Below are 18,568 nucleotides of genomic sequence, written 5' to 3' on the forward strand. Positions count from 1 at the left end.
GTAGACCTTTTAGTGGCCTTCCAGTGCCTAAAGGGGCCTACGGGAAAGCTGCGGAGGGACTCTTGGTCAGGGGGGTATAGTGATAGGGCAAGGGGGGATCGCTTTAAAATAAAAGAAGGTAGGTTTAGATTAGATGTTAGGAGGAAATTCTTCGCTCAAAGGGTGATGAGGTACTGGCGCAGGCTGCTCAGAGAAGCTGTGAATGCCCCATCCCTGGAGGTGCTCAAGGCCAGGCTGGATGGGGCTTTGGGCAACCTGGGCTGGTGGGAGGTGTCCCTGCTCATGGCAGGGGGCTGGAACAGGGTGGGCTTTAAGGTACCCTCCAACCCAAACCATTCTGTGATTAATGGTGCCATTAGGAGTTACTGTTGCTATAGCATCTCAATTCCATTCTATTGATATAAAAAGAAAGTTTCCTTTGGAAGAAGAGCTGACAGTCAAGTAAACAACTCCAAACATTTACCTGCTATAGGAGAAAACTCTGAACTATTTTCCAGCTCAATTCCAGTATTACTTTTTAAGTTGTGTGATGTTTGCAGAGTCAGATGCAAAAACAAACAAAAAGCCAACAAAAACAAACCTCCCCAAGGCCGCTAATTCTGTCACTGCACTAGCCATTAGGTCTTTAAATCAAAGCATCGATACTGGCTTACTGAGTGACAGTCTTGATAGCTGCAACAGATGAGTGTTAATGCCAAAAATATATTTCTAGCTGAGTTAGGGTAACAACTTTCTCAACTTGGTATAAATAACATCTGAATACTCATTCATCAACTTACAAAATCTGCTCATGTTCCTCACTTTTTTTTTTCAATTTATGTTTGATTTTGAGCAAGTGACAGTCTTATCTGTACCTCCTGCATTGAGCGATGACATCTTTCTAAACACTTCAGTTGCAGGGATAATTTGTCATCTACGGGTAAGTGCAACACGCCTCCAAACAAAAACTGAAGTTGCAACAGAAATAGGAATCAGAACTCTAAATAATTACGTGTTAAAAAGCCCACGCATTCTTTGGGTAAGGATTTAGGATAAGCATGCTAACACGGTGAGTCTTCTGTTAAAGAAAATACCAAAATTCAGTTGAATTGTGGCCTTTGCTAACTTGTAAGCTACGCTTGGCTGTAATGAGATTTATGATATACATTTGACTAATATATGGGCAGGCACATTTGTAATGAGAGACCTTGTTGATGTTTCTGAACACAAGTTCCTCTTTATACATATGCAAATACACAGCCTCTGCAAAACAGCACTTCGCTGCATATTAGGACAAGACAGTGGCAATTTGACAGTCTGCTATAACTAAAACCTACTGTAGTATATTAACAAAATGCCATTTCCTTGAAGACTTCAAGGGACACACCAGTCCAAGGGATTTTTAGCTGCAAGAATATCTATTTAAAGGTATCGCACATATAAATGCAAGTTGTTGCCTGTTGTAAAATCCTTTACCTGGGTTTATCTGCTAAGAATGAAATGCACAGATGCAGCTCCCTCCTAGTAACGGGATGTGCTGGGTTTATACATGCAGGTGTTGGCAGCAGGTGGGGTGGTCTCTGTGAGAAGAGGCCAGGGGTGCCCCATGTCAGGGACAGCGGGTTCCAGCTGGCTGTGTAACAAACCCAACCCAGCTAAGCCCATCACTCAGGCTGGTGGCACCTCTGGGAAAACATACTTGGGAAGTGGTAAAAAGGTGTTGCACAGTAGCAGTAAGAGAGAGGAAGTGAGAACATTGTGAAACAGCCCTGCAGGTCAGTGAAGAAGGGAGAGGAGGTGCTCCAGGCACCAGAGCACAGATGCCCACACAGCTCAGGGTTGAGACCATGGTGAAGCAGGCTCTCCCCCTGCAGCCCACGAAGCCCATCACCCGATGAGCTTTTCCATCTTTCTTTCTCCCCCTGGCCTGCTGAGAAGTGAGAGGGTAGTGCAGTGGGCACATGGCAGCCAGGTGAGGTTAGCCAACCACAGGGAAAAAAAGCATGAAAAATGAGATTGTGATGGGGCACTGATCACAGGAGGTTTTCCCTGATAAACTTCTTTCTTTTGGATGTTCTGCTGGGAATCCAGATGATTTCCAAATATTTGGAAGAAGTCTCCAATTATTTTATCTCAATGAGAGTCTGCCAAACACACAGACTGCTTGTACATTCTCTGAAAAGTGAAGGAGCTATTTTGCAGCTCCAGTTCTCAGCCCACTGTACTCTGAAAACCTGTATTTCCCAGGTTGTATTTCTACAACCACCATCTCAGGATTTCTCTCAGCTTAGCCTTGACCTTGTCATTCTTCCCCTAGCACCCTGCACAGAACAAGCCACGTTCTCTTAAAAGCCAGGCAGTATCATGGGTTTTCTTTTGTCCCACAGAATTGCACAAACTCCTTGGTAGCATGACAATGGGTATTTTCCTTTCCAAATGTGAAAATTACATATAGCCAACTACAGCAAAGAAGTAAGCTTAGGCCAGGACACAAAGCAAACTGTTCTGTGGAGTCTAGAGAGAACCACATGAGTAGACTCCACAAACTTAAACAACACAGCAGTATACAGCTACTGTGAATTTACAAGAGGTTAAATATGTTCTCTCCCTCTTAATTGATGTAAAGATACCTTCTATTTCACACTCTCACAATCTATTTAATTTTATGTCAACCAATATGATTCCAAAAATCAGATTACAGAAACTGGAAGGGGCTGCCACACCAACATACATGAATCAAACGGGAACAGCTTTATGAAGGAGGGAAGTACTAATGTGATGCATGCTGTATTTTCTAGAATTATATTAAACCCATAGCAGATCTCAACTGACTTGTTATATAAAATTAGCTTTTTTAAACATAAAAAAATCAAACAGCAGCTCTGAATCAATTAGTGCCAGAACATATCTTAGTATGAGAATAGAAGTACCTACATGTTATGACCTTTCTCAACATAAAATGTTAACCAAATAACTGGTGATGAATGAAATATTGTTATTCAAATTAGCTAACAAGTGTCTACAATTATGGACTTTTTACTTCCCTTTCTGCATAGATGATTATTTAAGAAGCTATACTTGGCGAGTCAAAATCGTCACAAAAACAAACAAAACCCTACTTTCTAATGAAAAACTGTAAGCACACCTTTAACAGGGTGCAAGTCATAATCGTCAGAGATACAATCTTACTCTAAATTATACACTCCAAGACATTGTGATAGCTGCAAAGTCACCACCAGTAAGTCTCTTATCCCTTAATAAACAAGTACTACCACTGCACATACCAGAAACCTAGTGTCCATACGTCCCTTCAGAATAAAGAATGGCTTTGCAGTAGCAATTAGTGTATCTATGCATCAAAATGCCTCAAAAAAATGGAAAACAACTTACAACTGTGCAAGAACATCAATATAACAACAAAGAACTGTCCTGTTTTCCAGACTTGGTCTAGCTTACACTCTTTCAAGTTTGCCCAGGGCCACTGGCATCTTTTTGCCTGCAACGAGTGCTGCCCAGATCAAGTTATTAGCCTATGCACACTTCTATTTATAAAGGGAGAAAGAAGCTGTGCAATTTAGAATTATATCTACAACGACTGGATTTTCACATTAGTAGACAGACAAACATCAAACAAAATAGAGGAGGAACAGCTGGCAACTGGAAAAGCAGCGTCTGCTCTCTTGTTCAGCTTGTCACCATATGTCTGCCTTCCCCATCACGGAGTACGATGCTGTACGACTGCAATACCAACACAGCGCAGTGCTAGTAAAGTACCTTTAATGAAAGATGTCACAAATTTCACTTAACCCCCTTCATCCTTCCTGGTAAACACCATTCTTGTCTGATCTACCTCTCTATCTGGCAATAGCTTCCCCTCTGATTTTGCATCCAGATCCTCCTTGACAAGTATTTTCTACTTGATTTTTCTACCCCTACCATCTCAAATTCAGTTATTTTAAAAAGAAGTTTGTTCTTACCAGAGTCACTGACAAATTCATAACCCTTCCAGACTGATCAACATAGTAGACATTATCCTGGGACCAGGAGTCAAGGTGAAGGTAATTATACATGCCAAAAGCACGCATGTGGTCAAGGGTATATTGATCATCACGGAGTTTCACTTCTGCTACAGCTGTGAAAAAAGAACAACGTTTTAAAATTGAAAATTTAATAATTTAAAGTTCCGATTAAGAATTTAAAAATAATTTGTCCATCCTTAGCCCACAGCCTTGGTTTATTTGAAGAAAAATACATTATGTATAGTTTAAAATTTCACCATAAATTTGGAAAGCAAGCCATCCACACCAAAGGTTACCACAATCACTCACTGTGATAATGGGTCAACTACCACCACTCAAGGTGTCCCACACTGCCTATTCCAACACGTGTCGGATCTCTCCAGTTTGTCAATAATCCTCACAACACGGAAATACCCAAGAAACCACCAAATAAAACTCACTTTTAAGTCTACTTGTAAAGAGGAAAGATCATTCTTGATAAACACATGGTATTACAGTAGAGGAAAACAATCCTGCTCTACTGTAACTCAAAGAAAACAACGAACAACAAAAAAAATCCAACTATGTGAATTTTATAATCTCAAATTCTGAACCAAGCTACCAACACTTGCAAAGCAAAAGATTAAAACAGTACAGAGCAGAATTAGCACGTGGTCATTACTGAAAAAAATATGTTCCTAGCACTTCCACTGAGGTTGAAGAAATCTTCAGAAATCTCCAGGATACCACCATCAAAATTACAGTGTAAGTTTTGTCTGAAGGAGGCTGCAAAGAACAGCTGCTCACTAATAATGATGCCTCCTTGAGGACAGGAATTATGCTACTTAAAAGCATCCTTGAGCAACATGTTTCCAACTAGAAACCTCCCCTCAGCTACCAGTAATCTCAGCTGGAATTATCTTTGCAAGACTAACCAAGTTTAACCTAGCTGCAGCTCCTTCCTGCTATCCCACATCTATATGGAGACTGAACAGCTCTGCTCCTAATGTATCCAAGCGCAGAAAATCTTCAAGTTCTAGCAAAGACGTCAGCAAGCGTCTAGCCCATCCTTCCCAAATAGTCTTAGACAGATTGCAACTGCTCAGCCGCCCCCACAATCAGCCCAGGATTCTCCGTTTCCCTGCGGGAAGTTTCTCTCACCCTTCATATGCCAAGAAAAGTCCTTCAGAAAGGACATGGGAACTCTGTCAGCCCATGATGAAAAGGCTTCAAACCTCCAGCATGGGAAGAGCACCTCAAGGCTAACAAAGTGAACCCATCCCAATAGTTATTCTAGTTTCTACTTCTCCAGTTGCCACACTTTCTTCTCTTTTGAGCTCAAAAAAAGAGTGAAGTAATTGCCAGTGTTTCACTTCTGTCTTTACCAAAGCAAGGACCATTCACAACTCCATCCAGCAGTCCTCACCTTACACTTTTTAAACCAAGATTTCTTACACTTTTCGTTAGCATCTATTTAAAGCCTACTGAAGCAGCAGTTATTTTTTTCCACAGGAAACTATGCAAGATATCCTGCCTGATTAAAAAAAAAAAAAATCCAGTCACAGAATAGAAAACATTTGTAAAATGATGGTACAATTAGTTTCCTAATCACTGCTGATATTTGCAAACCGACAGCATTAATTCCACTCAGCTCACATCATTATTCACATCCACCTGGAGAGATTTCAGCACCTCTGCAATTCATAGCTTGCTGTTCTACGAAGCACGGCCCTCCACAAAGAGCTGGAATAGCAAAAAAAGGAGCGGGAAGAAAACCTCATAATGGGGAAGATGCTACCCATTCTGATTTCTGCTTTAACTAATTTGAATGTTTCACCATAAATGACACTGTAAAAGAAATTAAAAGGCTGCGTTGTGAAAATGCCTTTTAAAGCCGTTTGGACAATCAAGCTTTATCACAGAGATATATTTCCCAGCACGACAAGAGGTGACGTGAATATTCTGTAAACAAAGACAAAAACAAACCTAACTCAAGACAATTATTTTCAGTGAAACCAAGTAGCTATCACCTACTTTCTATGTAGATCCATTTCCTGATCTTCTGAAATTACGACACACACTGAAGCATGTAAAGCGTTTTCAGCACAGAAAAGCTAAAACTGGCTCATTTTGTAAAGAACTTTACAAAAAGTGTTTCTCCACTTCTCCCCTCTACCCCCCTTAGCACATTGTTATGGGCATAATTTTAACTAAAATATACACAAATGTTGAAAATAGTCCAAATCAAAAGCTTCCTAAACAAATTTATAACTTTCAAAAGAAATTTTGGAACAATGTACCATTGATTAGCTGATTGTGAGGCTGTAAGCTTTGCAAAAGCTGAAAGAAGATGAAGTTTTCCAGCTGCAGTTCTGACAAGCCCTGAATAAAGGCGTCAGTTAAAGGAGATCCAAATCCCTTAAGATGCCTTATGTAATTAATTCTTCATAAATACAAGTCAGAAACTATACAATGTGTGATTTTAAACCAGGAAATCAAGCAAGTGTGTACTGTCCTGTCACGTAACGCTTCAAATACAGTTATCAAATGCTCACAGAATGTACCCTGTGTATACATCCCTGTGCCAAGAAGAAATAATTAGAGCAACTATTCTGGCCTTAATTAATTGAAACTCATTCTGTGATCAAGCGAAACCTGCATACAAATGCCATCTGCTATCACAAACCATGTGCTCAGGCAGTTTATAGATTTTATACTAGGATGAAGTTACATTCGTTCCCTTCTAGGACCTTCCAAGTTCAACTTTTCTGATGGTCCTTGGAAAAAAATGAGGAGAAAGCCAACAAAGTTGAGTGCAAAAGGAAAGTACAAGATGAAAAAACTAAGAATTAAAAAATAAATAAATAAAAATAAGCAAAATAGAAGCTAATATAAAGGGAAAATAATTATTTCAATCAGATCATCATTTGATTCAGTTACATAGGAAAAAGAGCCTTAAGGAACTGGATCAAAAACATGGACTGATTCAATAGCACCAGCCTTTGAGGTCCAATTGCCAAGCAGCAGTTTATGACAGCTATTCCCACAGAATGATACACAGTCTTACTCAAGTTTCTGATAGCCAAATCTGCACTGCTGAAACCCAAGAACATTGATTCAAACTGTCACATCAGTAATGAGAAAGAATGTACAGAATGTATACGTTAAATCTCAGCTTTCAATATTATTATACAACTGCAGTGAGGTGTCACAGTTCAGGTTGGCTTGAAGAAAATTACGCCACTCATCTAGAATTGTATGTTTCCAACACAATGCTTAAAAAAAGTAATTAGACTCAAAATACATCCAAACTAATTAAGCCGAGATTATCACTAATATCTAATTTACCTAAAAGCAGAAGCGCTAACACAAAGCAACTTATAAGAGTCAAAAGCAGCAAGATGTGCCTATCCTAATGGAATCACCTTATAATTATTCCTCTGTACCACAAAATATCTCCTCTGAATAAAAAACACTATCAAGGATATCAACACTATCATACTTTATCTGAATATGCGAGTCTTGCATCTGTCATTAAACACCACAAAGCAAATTTGAAAAAAAAAAAAGTGAAGAAAATGTGTGAAATCCACACTTCATTGTTGAATACATCACAATGACTTTAAAATACTGGAAAATCTGTAAAATAATTATACTAACATATCGTTTGGGGCATCAAATACTACATACATGCTTCCATGTCATTCTTTGTTTTGCAGTGCCACCCAGTGGAAGCAATTTAGTATTTCATATACACTTCGTACCAATGGAAAATATTCATTTATTTTCTAGCATCAGTGATCTTTCAGAGATATATCAGAGATCTTTCTAACCCAGCATCAGTTATTTTTCTTTGAATATTAACAAAACTGTTTTTGTTGTTAATGGCAGCATCATTGTGTTGTTGCTGAGTAAAAAGCTTGCTTTGTCTACTGTAGTAAATGTTAATAGTCAGAACACACAAGCTTACTGTTTAACAAGCACACAGCTCGCTGAAAACATGCACGTTTTCATTACAGGTATCATGTCAGGAGGTATTTTCATCAGATCAAATTACTTGCACAGGTATGGAATGTATGTGCTCTACTGCACACTCAAATGAACATAAAAACTGAAGAAGCTGCAAAAACTAGCAAGGCACTTGTCAAAGTGTCACTTTGGCAACACCTTCATTTATAAGCTGACTCGTGCCAGTTGTGAGGACCATTTCCATTAACAGCAGTTCTACAGCAGAACTCACCTGTACGTTATCTTTTTCTTTCTCAACAAAGTAAAGTAAAACATAGGAACAGTCACACGTCCCTGAGATCTAAACCTAGATCTACAGTTGTAAAAAGCCTGGGGAAGCCATGCCTTGCACTTTCTTAATACTTCCCAAACGTGACTTGCTCTTTTTTCTACACGCAATTTTTCAGTTTTCTAGTATACTACAAAAGGAAATCTCTATAGAAGTTTGAAACCGTTAGTTTCCTTGGCTCCATAAGACACAAGTGCATCTTGCCTTGTAGCATTGCTAAGGGGCAGGTACTTTCCAGTGAAATTCAGTGAATGGGGAACTACTTTTCACTGAAAAGCACAGAACTTCTAGTCTAAGCAGACTGCAACTAGGGCAGTACCTTATTAACACCATTGTTCAAGAATGCAAAAGGCCATTACAAAACTCAGTGCAAGGGTAACACCTGAATAAAAGTTATGGACACAAACTAGGGAGAATAAGGAGAAAAATACACAAAATTTAGGATGAAGAGTTGGGCATTAAAGGCATACCACTGTGTGACTCATTCCTAGTTGAAACATATTACCAGGGTGAGGTGAGAAAAGACAACAGGCAGTGAAAGTTGAGATGAACTAGACAGAAGGGGTGGTCAGTAAGAAAGACGAAGAACACACTCATCAAAGTATTTAAAAGGAAATGTCTTGTAATGGAATTTCACCATTCTTTTCCACTGTGAGCATATATTTAAGAAATTCACAAATAAATTTCGCTCTCCCATTAGATCCAATGAATAAACCAAGGTTTTACATTTCATTCAGCTTCAGCTGCACATCTGATCAGCAAATTCATGGCAACCAGAGCCTGACAGTATTCACTGCTAGTCTACCTGCAACTCAGTTTGACACGCTGGTCAGATACTGAAAATTGCCATAGCCACGAGCACAACACTATAAGGTGCCCAGCAACACCACATGCTGCTGGCCACCTGCTCCACGAGTACAAATCTGCACTGATTCCATGCAACAAGGTTTTTTCTCATTTGATTGTAAAGGCGGCAGTTAAATTCATAAGACGGATCAACTTAAAAACAGCAAATGTGACATTCTTTTTATGAGCAAAGAAATAAAAAAATACTTCTTTTAATGAGCAAAGAAGGTAATGGTTAATGCTCAAGTTTGTCATAAGACTGCACATAGATCAGCTACAGAAAGGGTAATTCAGTTCTGCTTAAGAACAAGACCTATTTATTGTCACATATTCCAAGTAGCTCCAAAACCTACATGCTCATCTCACTGCCATGAAATTTGGGATGCCACAGAGGCAGAAGTCCAAATCCCTGGTCATTTGAGGCAAGCTGAAGCACTTTCCTGGAAAACAAAGACAAAATTCAGCATCCATTTTCCATTAATCTTCCAGATTCTGCCATCACATCTCTGAGCACAATTGTAAATAAAATCACAAATTAGTCATGCTGACAGCATTCTTATTTATTTGACATTTTCTTCAGCTATTATCTTTTATTATTCACTCCCAATTCAAGGAAATAAAAGCAAACTTCCTGTCCCTGTCATATAATGTCAATTTGCATGTTAATTGATTCGTGAAGTGATTCAAAAAAGCCAGGGCCTACAGGCCATACCTGGTCTTTACAACTCACCCCATTACTTCTGCCCAACATGCAAGCCCAGCTGTGGGAAGATGCCCTCAGTATAACACAAATGGAGACCACAGAGAGCAGGAAATACAAAGTCCAGGTACTGCCTTGAAGTAAGCAGAAAAAAAAAAAGGGAGAAAGAGCCAGCTGCATGGCCCAACGACAGGCTGAAAGAGACAAACAGAACATCTAGAAGACACATATAGAGCCTAGATTGGTTTAGATTTCAGATTACTAATTAAAAGGTGGAAAAGAAAAAAACAAAAAAAGAAAATGGGTTTCTATTCTCCAGATTCTCCAGTAGACCGATAGCTGTACACACACACAAACACACCAGAATGCAGTATTAATGATTAATGACAGCAATTTAGTATTAATGATTTAGTAGGACAGCCACATAAGTTGGACTGAAAATAAGTCAGGGTCCTTGTGCTGTGGGAAGCAGATAAAGAAAAGAACACATCGACTTCTATCACACAGGTTACTGCAACTGTTATGGAAAACATCTCAATGGAGAGATCCATTAGGATCTCTCATCAGTTAAATACTCTAATCAAATTCTGTAATCCTCATCTGTTTAGAATAGGTATGCAGTAAACTTATCTGAGAACCACACAGCTTGTTTGACATTTTACATACAGAACATCATAGTAAGGATAAAACTATATATCCTCGTAAGGGGGTGTCGAGAGGCAGGAGACCTTTTCTCCATTAACACCAGTGACAGGACCCACGGGAACGGGGTTAAGCTGAGGCAGGGGAAATTTAGGCTTGACATCAGGAGGGGGTTCTTCACAGAGAGGGTGGTTGCACACTGGAACAGGCTCCCCAGGGAAGTGGTCACTGCACCGAGCCTGACTGAATTTAAGAAGAGATTGGACTGTGCACTTAGTCACATGGTCTGAACTTTTGGGTAGACCTGTGCAGTGTCAAGAGTTGGACTTGATGATCCTTAAGGGTCCCTTCCAACTCAGGATATTCTATGATTCTATATATATGTATATAATTAAAATGGACAACTTAATTTCTACATGAAACACCTCACTTGTTCAAAAAGAACATTCATATTTTAGCAAGACAGTCCAAAAATATCTTAAAAACCAGCTTTGCAAAACTTTAATCTCAAAACCAAGACACAGAACTAAGAAGCTGTACTTATACTACATGAGTTGTTGCTACTTCTGACAGAGCTGTAACACGCTCCTAACACACACACACAGTCTTACATTTGGATGGTATTTTAAAAGGCAGCACCTACACCTTAGAGTAAAGTCTTAGAGTGGAAATATTAAACTACATAACAAAAATGGCACTGTCATTAGGTTTTTCAGTCCTATCATAGGTCTACATATAGTACTGTCTAACTTTCATTCACTCATCCTTTGATACACAATTCACACACAACACATCTTTTGCCCCACTATTAAAATAAAGTACTTAACACAAGAGTAAAAGCAATTCTTAATGGATAACTCGGAAGACTGGTGTATTGCCTGGTACATGTATAGACAAGGTCAGCTTGCCCAAATAGTACGTTACTGTCTGGTCTTTACAAAAAAAGAAAGGAAAGAAAAAGAAGAAAAGTAGATACTTCGTGTACCTTACAACAGACTCAAATTTCACCCATCAATAAAGCTAGAATGCTGAGCAATTTCAGGGGAGCATGGGTATGTATGTGGGCCCATACCCCATATGGCTCAGCAAATTGAGGACTGAGATAATTGACCCACTGGCAGAGCAGCACCTTAAATGTTGATATTGCTTAGTAGAAGAAACAGAGCATGGAGTGAAGAGCCTGACCATCCACCTGTGAACAACAAGCAAAGAAAAATGGCAGTTTGCAGAAAACTGTGTAAGACTACACTAGCTGAATCACAGAATGTTAGGGGTTGGAAGGGACCTCAAAAGATCACCTAGTCCAATCCCCCTGCTGCAGCAGGAGCATATAGATCAGCTCACACAAGAACGCGTGCAGGGGGGTTTTGAATGTCTCCAGAGAAAGAGACTCCACAGCCCCCCTGGGCAGCCTGCTCCAGTGCTCTGTCACCCTCACTGTGAGAAGTTTCTTCTCACATTTAAGTGGAACCTCCTATGGTCCAGCGTGCACCCATTGCCCCTTGTCCTATCATTGGATGTCACTGAGAAGAGCCAGGCTCTGCTCTCCTAACGCTCACCCTCCACATGTTATAAACGTTAATAAGGCCTCCCCTCGGTCTCCTCTTCCCCAGGCTGAACAGACCCAGCTCCCTCAGCCTCTCCTCATAAGGGAGATGCTCCACTCCCTTCATGCCCCCCGTGGCTCTGCGCTGGGCTCTCCAGCATCTCCCCGTCCTTCTTGGGCCACAACACCCCAGATCCCTCCGACCCACCCCCGGCCCTCCCCACAGCCCCCAGCGGGTCCGGGCGGCTCCGTGTCCGCCAAGCGAGCGGGACGGGTCCCGCCGCCATGCCAGGGCCCTGTCACAGCGCGGAGGGGAGGGCCGGGCAGGCCAGAGGAGGGCAGGGGCCGCCCGCCCGCAGCGCCGCCGCTCACCGTCGGCCAGCCCGAGGCGGTAGCAGGCCAGCGGCTCCAGGGACAGCTTGTAGCCCTCGAAGCGGGGCTCCAGCAGCAGCCGCTTGGCGCGCAGCGAGCAGCTGGTGGCAGCCGCCATGTCGGGGCTGCGCGGGGCCCCTCAGCACCGCCCGCCAACAGCGTCGCCGCCGAGGGGCACGCTGGGAGTTGTAGTTCCGCCCCAAAGGCTGCTGCCGGGAGGAGCCCTCAGCCCTGGAGCACGCCGGGAGCTGTGGGCGCCCAGCTCGGCGTGGCCGCGCTAACTACATTTCCCAGCGGGCCCTGCGAGGAGGGAGCGGGTGGTGAGCGCCCGGCCCGGCTCGGTTCGGTCCGGCTGTGGGGGGGGCGGGGTAGGGGCTGAGGCGGCCGGGGCGCTGGGAGGGGGGGGCTGCGGGTGAGCGGTGGCAGGGGGCGGGCGGGCGTGGAGCCACAAAATGGCCTGGGGGGAAGGGACCTGAGCCCTGACTCCAGCCCTGCCGTGGGCAGGGACACCTCCTGCCTGCCCAGGGTGCCCGCATCCATGAGGGGCACCTCAGGGATGGGGCAGCCACGGCTCCTCTGGGCAGCCCCCGCCCGTGTCCCCCCGGTTGCGTTCTCGCAGCCCTGTCGGTGTCGGTAGCCTCGTAATTTTCTGCTTCCCCGCCTAGGTCAGCTTTGCACCATGAATAAGGACGCCCAGATGAGAGCCACCATTAACCAGAAGCTGATCGAAACGGGGGAGCGGGAGCGGTAAGTGGGCAGTGGGCGTTGGGCGCTGCCGCCAGACGGGAGCGGTGCCTTGGTCAGAACACCACGAAAACACCGAAATCTTAAATGGCTGAATAAAAATACTATCGTCTGAACGCTTTTCTGATTTTACCCTTCGAATAAAGGATGGGGTGGTTGGCCTGAGAACTCCAAAGCTTCTTTGTCTGGCAGGTTGTGTTGGGGAGCTCCTGGCTCACGCACAACTTGTTAAAATACAAGTTTCTGCAGTTAAATCTTGTTACTTCATGATATGAGGCAACCCTTGCTTTTCTACTTTTGAAGTTTTCTTATGTGTTCCTATGTGTTCTTTTGCTGGGGAAAGAAATATATAGTAGAATAAAACAGCACCCATAGAAGTCATGGTAGAGAGCCCAATAAAGGCCAACAAGTAAACTACGTGGTGTATTGTGGCAGCTGGTTTTCAGCCTTTTGTTGTCTTTTCACTGTTTTGTTTCCATTATATTCATGCAACATCAGTATGCTTTTAATGTTCCACGCCTCACTTCAGTGTAGGTGTAACCATACCCAAAAAGCTCAGTTTTCTTCATTGTCTAGGCCTGTATAAGGAGCCTTCTTCCTAGGTCATTACACAGCCAGGTACCTACCGTAACTTCATGCAGACTGACAAGGTGCCTGTGCTCTCCTTCCCACCTGGCTGTGACCAGCCCCTTTCTTGATATGATGCTGGGACCAATTTTATTCTAGGGATAGAGTAATCAGAGTTTTGACAGAATGTCAAAAGTTGTATTGTCAACAAATTTGACAGGAGACCAAGCACTCAGATTTCTTGACTTTAAGAAATACCCAGTAGTAGTGAATTTGACGTACATTGTTGTTTTGCTTTTTCTTAGCAGTTTGTCTTCCCTCTATACAATTAATGGAGTAAAAAGGATTAGAACTACCAAGTTCAGCTTCTTGCTGCAGTCCAATTACTCAGAAAAAAAGAATTTTGCTAAGGTAGTTCAGGGTGGTACAAGATAAGTCAGCTTATTTCATCTAGTTGATGAAATAAAAGGTGAAGATACTGCTTTAATTTTCTCTTCTTCTGTTTTTCAGTAATAACTTTCACTTGTTTAGTTTCCCTTCAGTATTCTCTTTCAATACACATAGTAAATGTATCATTGTTTCTTACTCACATAGTTTCTAGTCACACTTAGGAAGCAATACAGTGTTTGTTTTAGTTTAATTGATTAAAATTAAGTAGAAAAGATTCCTTATATATAACAAAGTAGATTTGTGTTGTTTAATTGGTAAGGTTTCTTAGTTCCAATTTGAATTTGAAACACCAAAACACTTTTCAAATAAAATTTAAAATAAATAAATAAATAAAAACTTCTGCAATTGCATTATGTACGTGGAGATTTCTTTAATTCTTACTATACTACTACAAGATGTAAGATTCCTTTCCCTTATTCTTCACCCAAAACAAAGTAAAGCATAACTGGGGAGACAGCTGAAGACAAAAGTAGCACCAAATTCTTGTTTCAGAAAGGATGGGAGAAGGCTTTATGTTGAAAGTCTTGTTTAAATTAAATATTCCAGCTTTGAATGCTGGCATACATTTGCAACAGAGTAGTCTCAGGTAGTTCACGTGATTCTACATCTTTTCTGTGGCTGCAGCATCAATGCTACCTTAAGAAAGATTGAGTTAGCTTCTGAACCAACTCCTTCTCATAGTCCAAACGTTGTACACTGAAACTGATACTCATTCAGGATGGGATTCACATGCTATTCAGCCATTTCTGCTGCTGGTCTGGAAATTCTACTATGAGTAGTAACCTTGGGCTTACTTTTCATGCTGAAGCATATTTGAGCTTGCTGGGAATGTGTGCTGTTCCTAATAATTTTGTTTATTGTCTTAATAGCCTTAAAGATTTGCTGAGAGCCAAGTTAATTGAATGTGGCTGGAAGGATCAGTTGAAGGCACATTGCAAAGGTAATTGGTGGTCAAATAAATAATCCTTTGTAGTCAACTGAGGTTGTGGTCAAATAAAGGTCCCATGTGAAAACTTTTACTGTCTAACAGTCAATTTAAATTGTATTTAGGGAAGCAAAAATATCCCTGGCAGTTGTTTTCATGTGCAAGAAAGCATCTTGTCATCTTCGCCAAAAAAAATCTTGAAGCTTTTCTCTGATCTGAAACTCAGTAAGTGCCTGAGAAAAAAATTGAAATCAGTTCCCTAAATATTCATGACCATACAGCTTCTTGTTTTGAGAAAGATGAATTCTTACACAACTTAAAAAATATAAAAATAATTGTGTCATTTGCATACAGGAGAGAAAAATATGTATTTTTACTGCTTTTGAATACAATTCATGAAAATAAGATCATCTCTCTAATTGAGAGAAAACAAGCTGATGAACCTCTGTATACCCACAATTTCAGCGTTAAATCAACTATCATTACTAAAGTTTACTGACTTCTATGAAACTGTTATTTTATAAATAGTATTTCAGCCTCCAAAAGTATTACTACACGGTCAAATTTGCTTAGCGTAAATAACATATCCTTTGAGCTTTCACTTTTATTCTGATTTGGTCTATCAGCCGAAATTTTTATGGGGCTGTGTATGACAAATTGTTTTCATAGGTGAATTTGCAGAGAATGCTGATGCCAGTGCTACGGATTACCCATTTCAATAGTACGGGTAATAAAGGGAAAGTATATATGCCTTTTCAACTATACGTTTTGTAATCTGCTGTAGTAAAGTTATTTGGAATTACTGAATTTATGTTTGTATTTTGAACTGTAACTGCAGCTGCTGAGAAGGCAAATATAAGTTCAGTTGTCCTTACTAAAGGCATAATAACCTCCAGTAGAAAACAGAGGGGTTTTGCTTGCTTGTTTGTTTGTTTTTGGTATCTTGATCTATATCATGGAATGGTTTGGGTTGCAAGGGACCTTAAAGCCCATCCAGTTCTAACCCCCCTGCTACGGGCAGGGACACATCCCACCAGACCAGGTTGTTCAAAGTCCCATCCAGCCTGGCTTAGAACACTTTCCAGGAGGAGGCATCCACAACCTCTCACCTGTGTGGATAAGGGCCAATAATTGGGCAATCCAAAATAAATTTCTATAGGAATTTAACACCCAAAAATACTTGACAAATCGTTCGCATGATGTCAGTTCAGAAAATATATTTGGTACCTTGGACACTAGCATTCTCCAATTCTCAGAAATACTGACGTACAGTTAAAACATGCATGTTTAAACAAAATATGTTGGGTTTGTGCTTCTGAATTGAGGCTTTTCAGCATTGACTTCTGCATTTTTTTCAGTAGCCTTCTAGGTAGTATAAGTAGGCAATTTGTTAAAATGCAGGTATGTGTATGTGGGTTGTCTTAAGGATTGCTTTTATTTTGTGGCAGATTTATACCTTTCAAACTTGCTTTTTTACTGTCCTGGAGTTTAAGCAACATAGCTCTATAATCTATTTAGGAAGAGTTGTAAGTGTTTACTGCCTGTGCAGTAAAAAACTTTTTCCAGTTGCATCTTTCTCACTGTAATGTAAATAATGATTTTGAAGAGATGTTTAGGCTAGCTTGCAAACTCCAAAATGCTCTAGTAATGTGCACATCATCTGGTAATGCTCAGATAAACTTAAACCTTCTAATATTTGATTTTAAACTATGAGCTGGCTGAGATACATCAGTAGTAGTAAGCTTCCATCCTGAAGCCTATGGCACAAATTGGAGACTAAATCCACTGAGCAATGTAGTAGGTAGTGAGTTAATAACCTATATCTAGGTCAGAATCTCTAGGCTGCTTTGATACCTGCAGGCTTTATATCTTAATCATTGACAGAGGTTTTGTCTTCTACTGAATGAATTAAGACTTCAAATGTCTGTCTTGGTCTTCCCCAGATGTCATCAAAGAAAAAGGATTAGAGCATGTCACTGTTGACGACCTGGTGGCAGAAATCACTCCAAAAGGCAGAGGTAAGAAAACACAAGAATGGGTGTTATTCTTGCAATACAGGTAGGTATGTTCATTAATGTATTATATATTGAAACTATGAACTTGCCTATGTTGGATGCAAGGAAAAACATTAATATCTTGATTTTAATTATGAATAAGACATGTAAATGGGTATTGTGTAACAGCCATTCAAAAGTTGTAATGAGCTGTGTGTTTACACTACTTCTGCAGATTATGTTATTTTAGTCATGAGTCTGTATGCAACTTGATTGATTTGATGCTCCCAACAAAATTTTGGGTATGAGGTAAAGATGTTTTAAAATTCAGTTCTGTCTTCTGTTTCCCAAAGCCCCATCCATCTTGACCTTGAACACCCCCAGAGATAAGGGATCCACAACTTCCAAGGGCAACCTGTTCCAATGCTTCACCACCCTCATAGTAAAGAATTTCCTCCTATCATCTAATCTAAATCTCCCCTCTTTTAGTATAAAACCATTCCCCCTTGTCCTATCCCTATCTGCCTATGTAAATGTCACTCTTCATCTTTTCTATAAGCCCCCATTAAGTTCTGAGAGGCTGCAATGAGAACTCTCACAGAGTTCTTGCAGTCTGCACTGCTCTCTGGGATTGCCCTTAGCCAGGTGCAGCACCTTGCATTTGGCCTTGTTGAACCTCGTTAAGCTCTCATGGGGCCAATTCTCCAGCTTTCCTAGGTCCCTTTGGATGGCATCCCTTCCTTTTGGTGTATCAGCTGCACCACTCAGCTTGGTGTTGTCTGCACACTTGCTGAGGGTGCACTCAATCCCACTGTCTGTGTCACTGATAAAGACATTAAACAGTACTGGTCCCAGGACAGACCCCTGAGGGACACCAGCAAATAGTCATTACCAGCCTCCACTGGAACGTAGATCCAGGAAACATATTTCTTTATATAATTTTTCTTGGACTCTAATAAACTTTGGTTTTAATGGGTGAAACTTCATTCAGTCTTAAAAAGTAGATATTCAAGATAATGTGCTTAATACCTTCACTCAGTGGTCATGGCTAAGATCTTTGCTCTTAAATTTCTGAATGAAAGAAGTACCCAGGATGATCAAAGCAGTTTCTGGTCATTATGTCCTTTCTACTGTTGAATAATCCTTTTCCTCAAATTCTCAAATTTTCTTGACTATGGTCATGCAGAAACCTGCTTGGTATTAGCATATTTTCCCTTTTGTCTTTTTCATTTCTTGCTTTCTTATGTATTTCAGCCTTGGTACCAGACAGTGTGAAGAAAGAACTCTTACAAAGAATAAGAACCTTCCTCGCTCAGCATGCCAACCTTTAACTACAGCAGTCGTCTTGGATACAGTATTACTGTTTCTGCATTATGTCAGTCGTGTCAGGATTGGAACTCAGTTTCCATGCTTAATGATTGAAATTCGTTTCTTTTTTTGTATGAGTTGAAATTTCCTTGCACTGAACCAATTTCTTGGTGTTATTTTAATAAAAAAAAACAAACGTG

General features: G+C 40.8%; 2 protein-coding genes across 8 annotated transcripts in view; one reads left to right on the forward strand and one right to left on the reverse strand.

The window, feature by feature from the left end:
• Positions 1–12,548, reverse strand: part of NUDCD1 (NudC domain containing 1) — a 36,987-nt gene extending 24,439 nt beyond the window's left edge. Inside the window, exons 1-3 of one of the 3 annotated variants that reach the window (XM_068672519.1) lie at positions 12,381–12,505; positions 11,448–11,654; positions 3,957–4,111 (exon numbers count right to left, since the gene is read on the reverse strand). In XM_068672519.1, coding sequence (XP_068528620.1) covers positions 3,957–4,064 — 108 coding nt within the window. In that variant the 5' untranslated portion in view covers positions 4,065–4,111; positions 11,448–11,654; positions 12,381–12,505. Of the gene's footprint in view, positions 1–3,956; positions 4,112–9,473; positions 9,561–11,447; positions 11,655–12,380 lie in introns of all 3 variants that reach the window. The other 2 variants (XM_068672520.1, XM_068672518.1) reach the window with 2 other exon arrangements.
• Positions 12,549–12,574: 26 nt separating this feature from the next.
• ENY2 (ENY2 transcription and export complex 2 subunit) lies at positions 12,575–18,568 on the forward strand. Of its 5 annotated transcripts, none has more exons than XM_068672523.1 (5): positions 12,575–12,700; positions 13,046–13,127; positions 15,011–15,081; positions 17,010–17,084; positions 18,315–18,568. In XM_068672523.1, the coding sequence occupies exons 2-5, from the start codon at positions 13,060–13,062 to the stop codon at positions 18,389–18,391; spliced, it is 291 nt and encodes a 96-aa protein (XP_068528624.1). In that variant the 5' UTR covers positions 12,575–12,700; positions 13,046–13,059; the 3' UTR covers positions 18,392–18,568. The 5 variants fall into 5 exon arrangements, with proteins under 5 accessions (XP_068528624.1, XP_068528623.1, XP_068528626.1 ...); XM_068672522.1 differs by having other exon boundaries at positions 12,667–12,721; XM_068672525.1 differs by having other exon boundaries at positions 12,671–12,726.

This window comes from Anas acuta, chromosome 2, assembly GCF_963932015.1.
Source record: "Anas acuta chromosome 2, bAnaAcu1.1, whole genome shotgun sequence".
Taxonomy (NCBI): domain Eukaryota; kingdom Metazoa; phylum Chordata; class Aves; order Anseriformes; family Anatidae; genus Anas; species Anas acuta.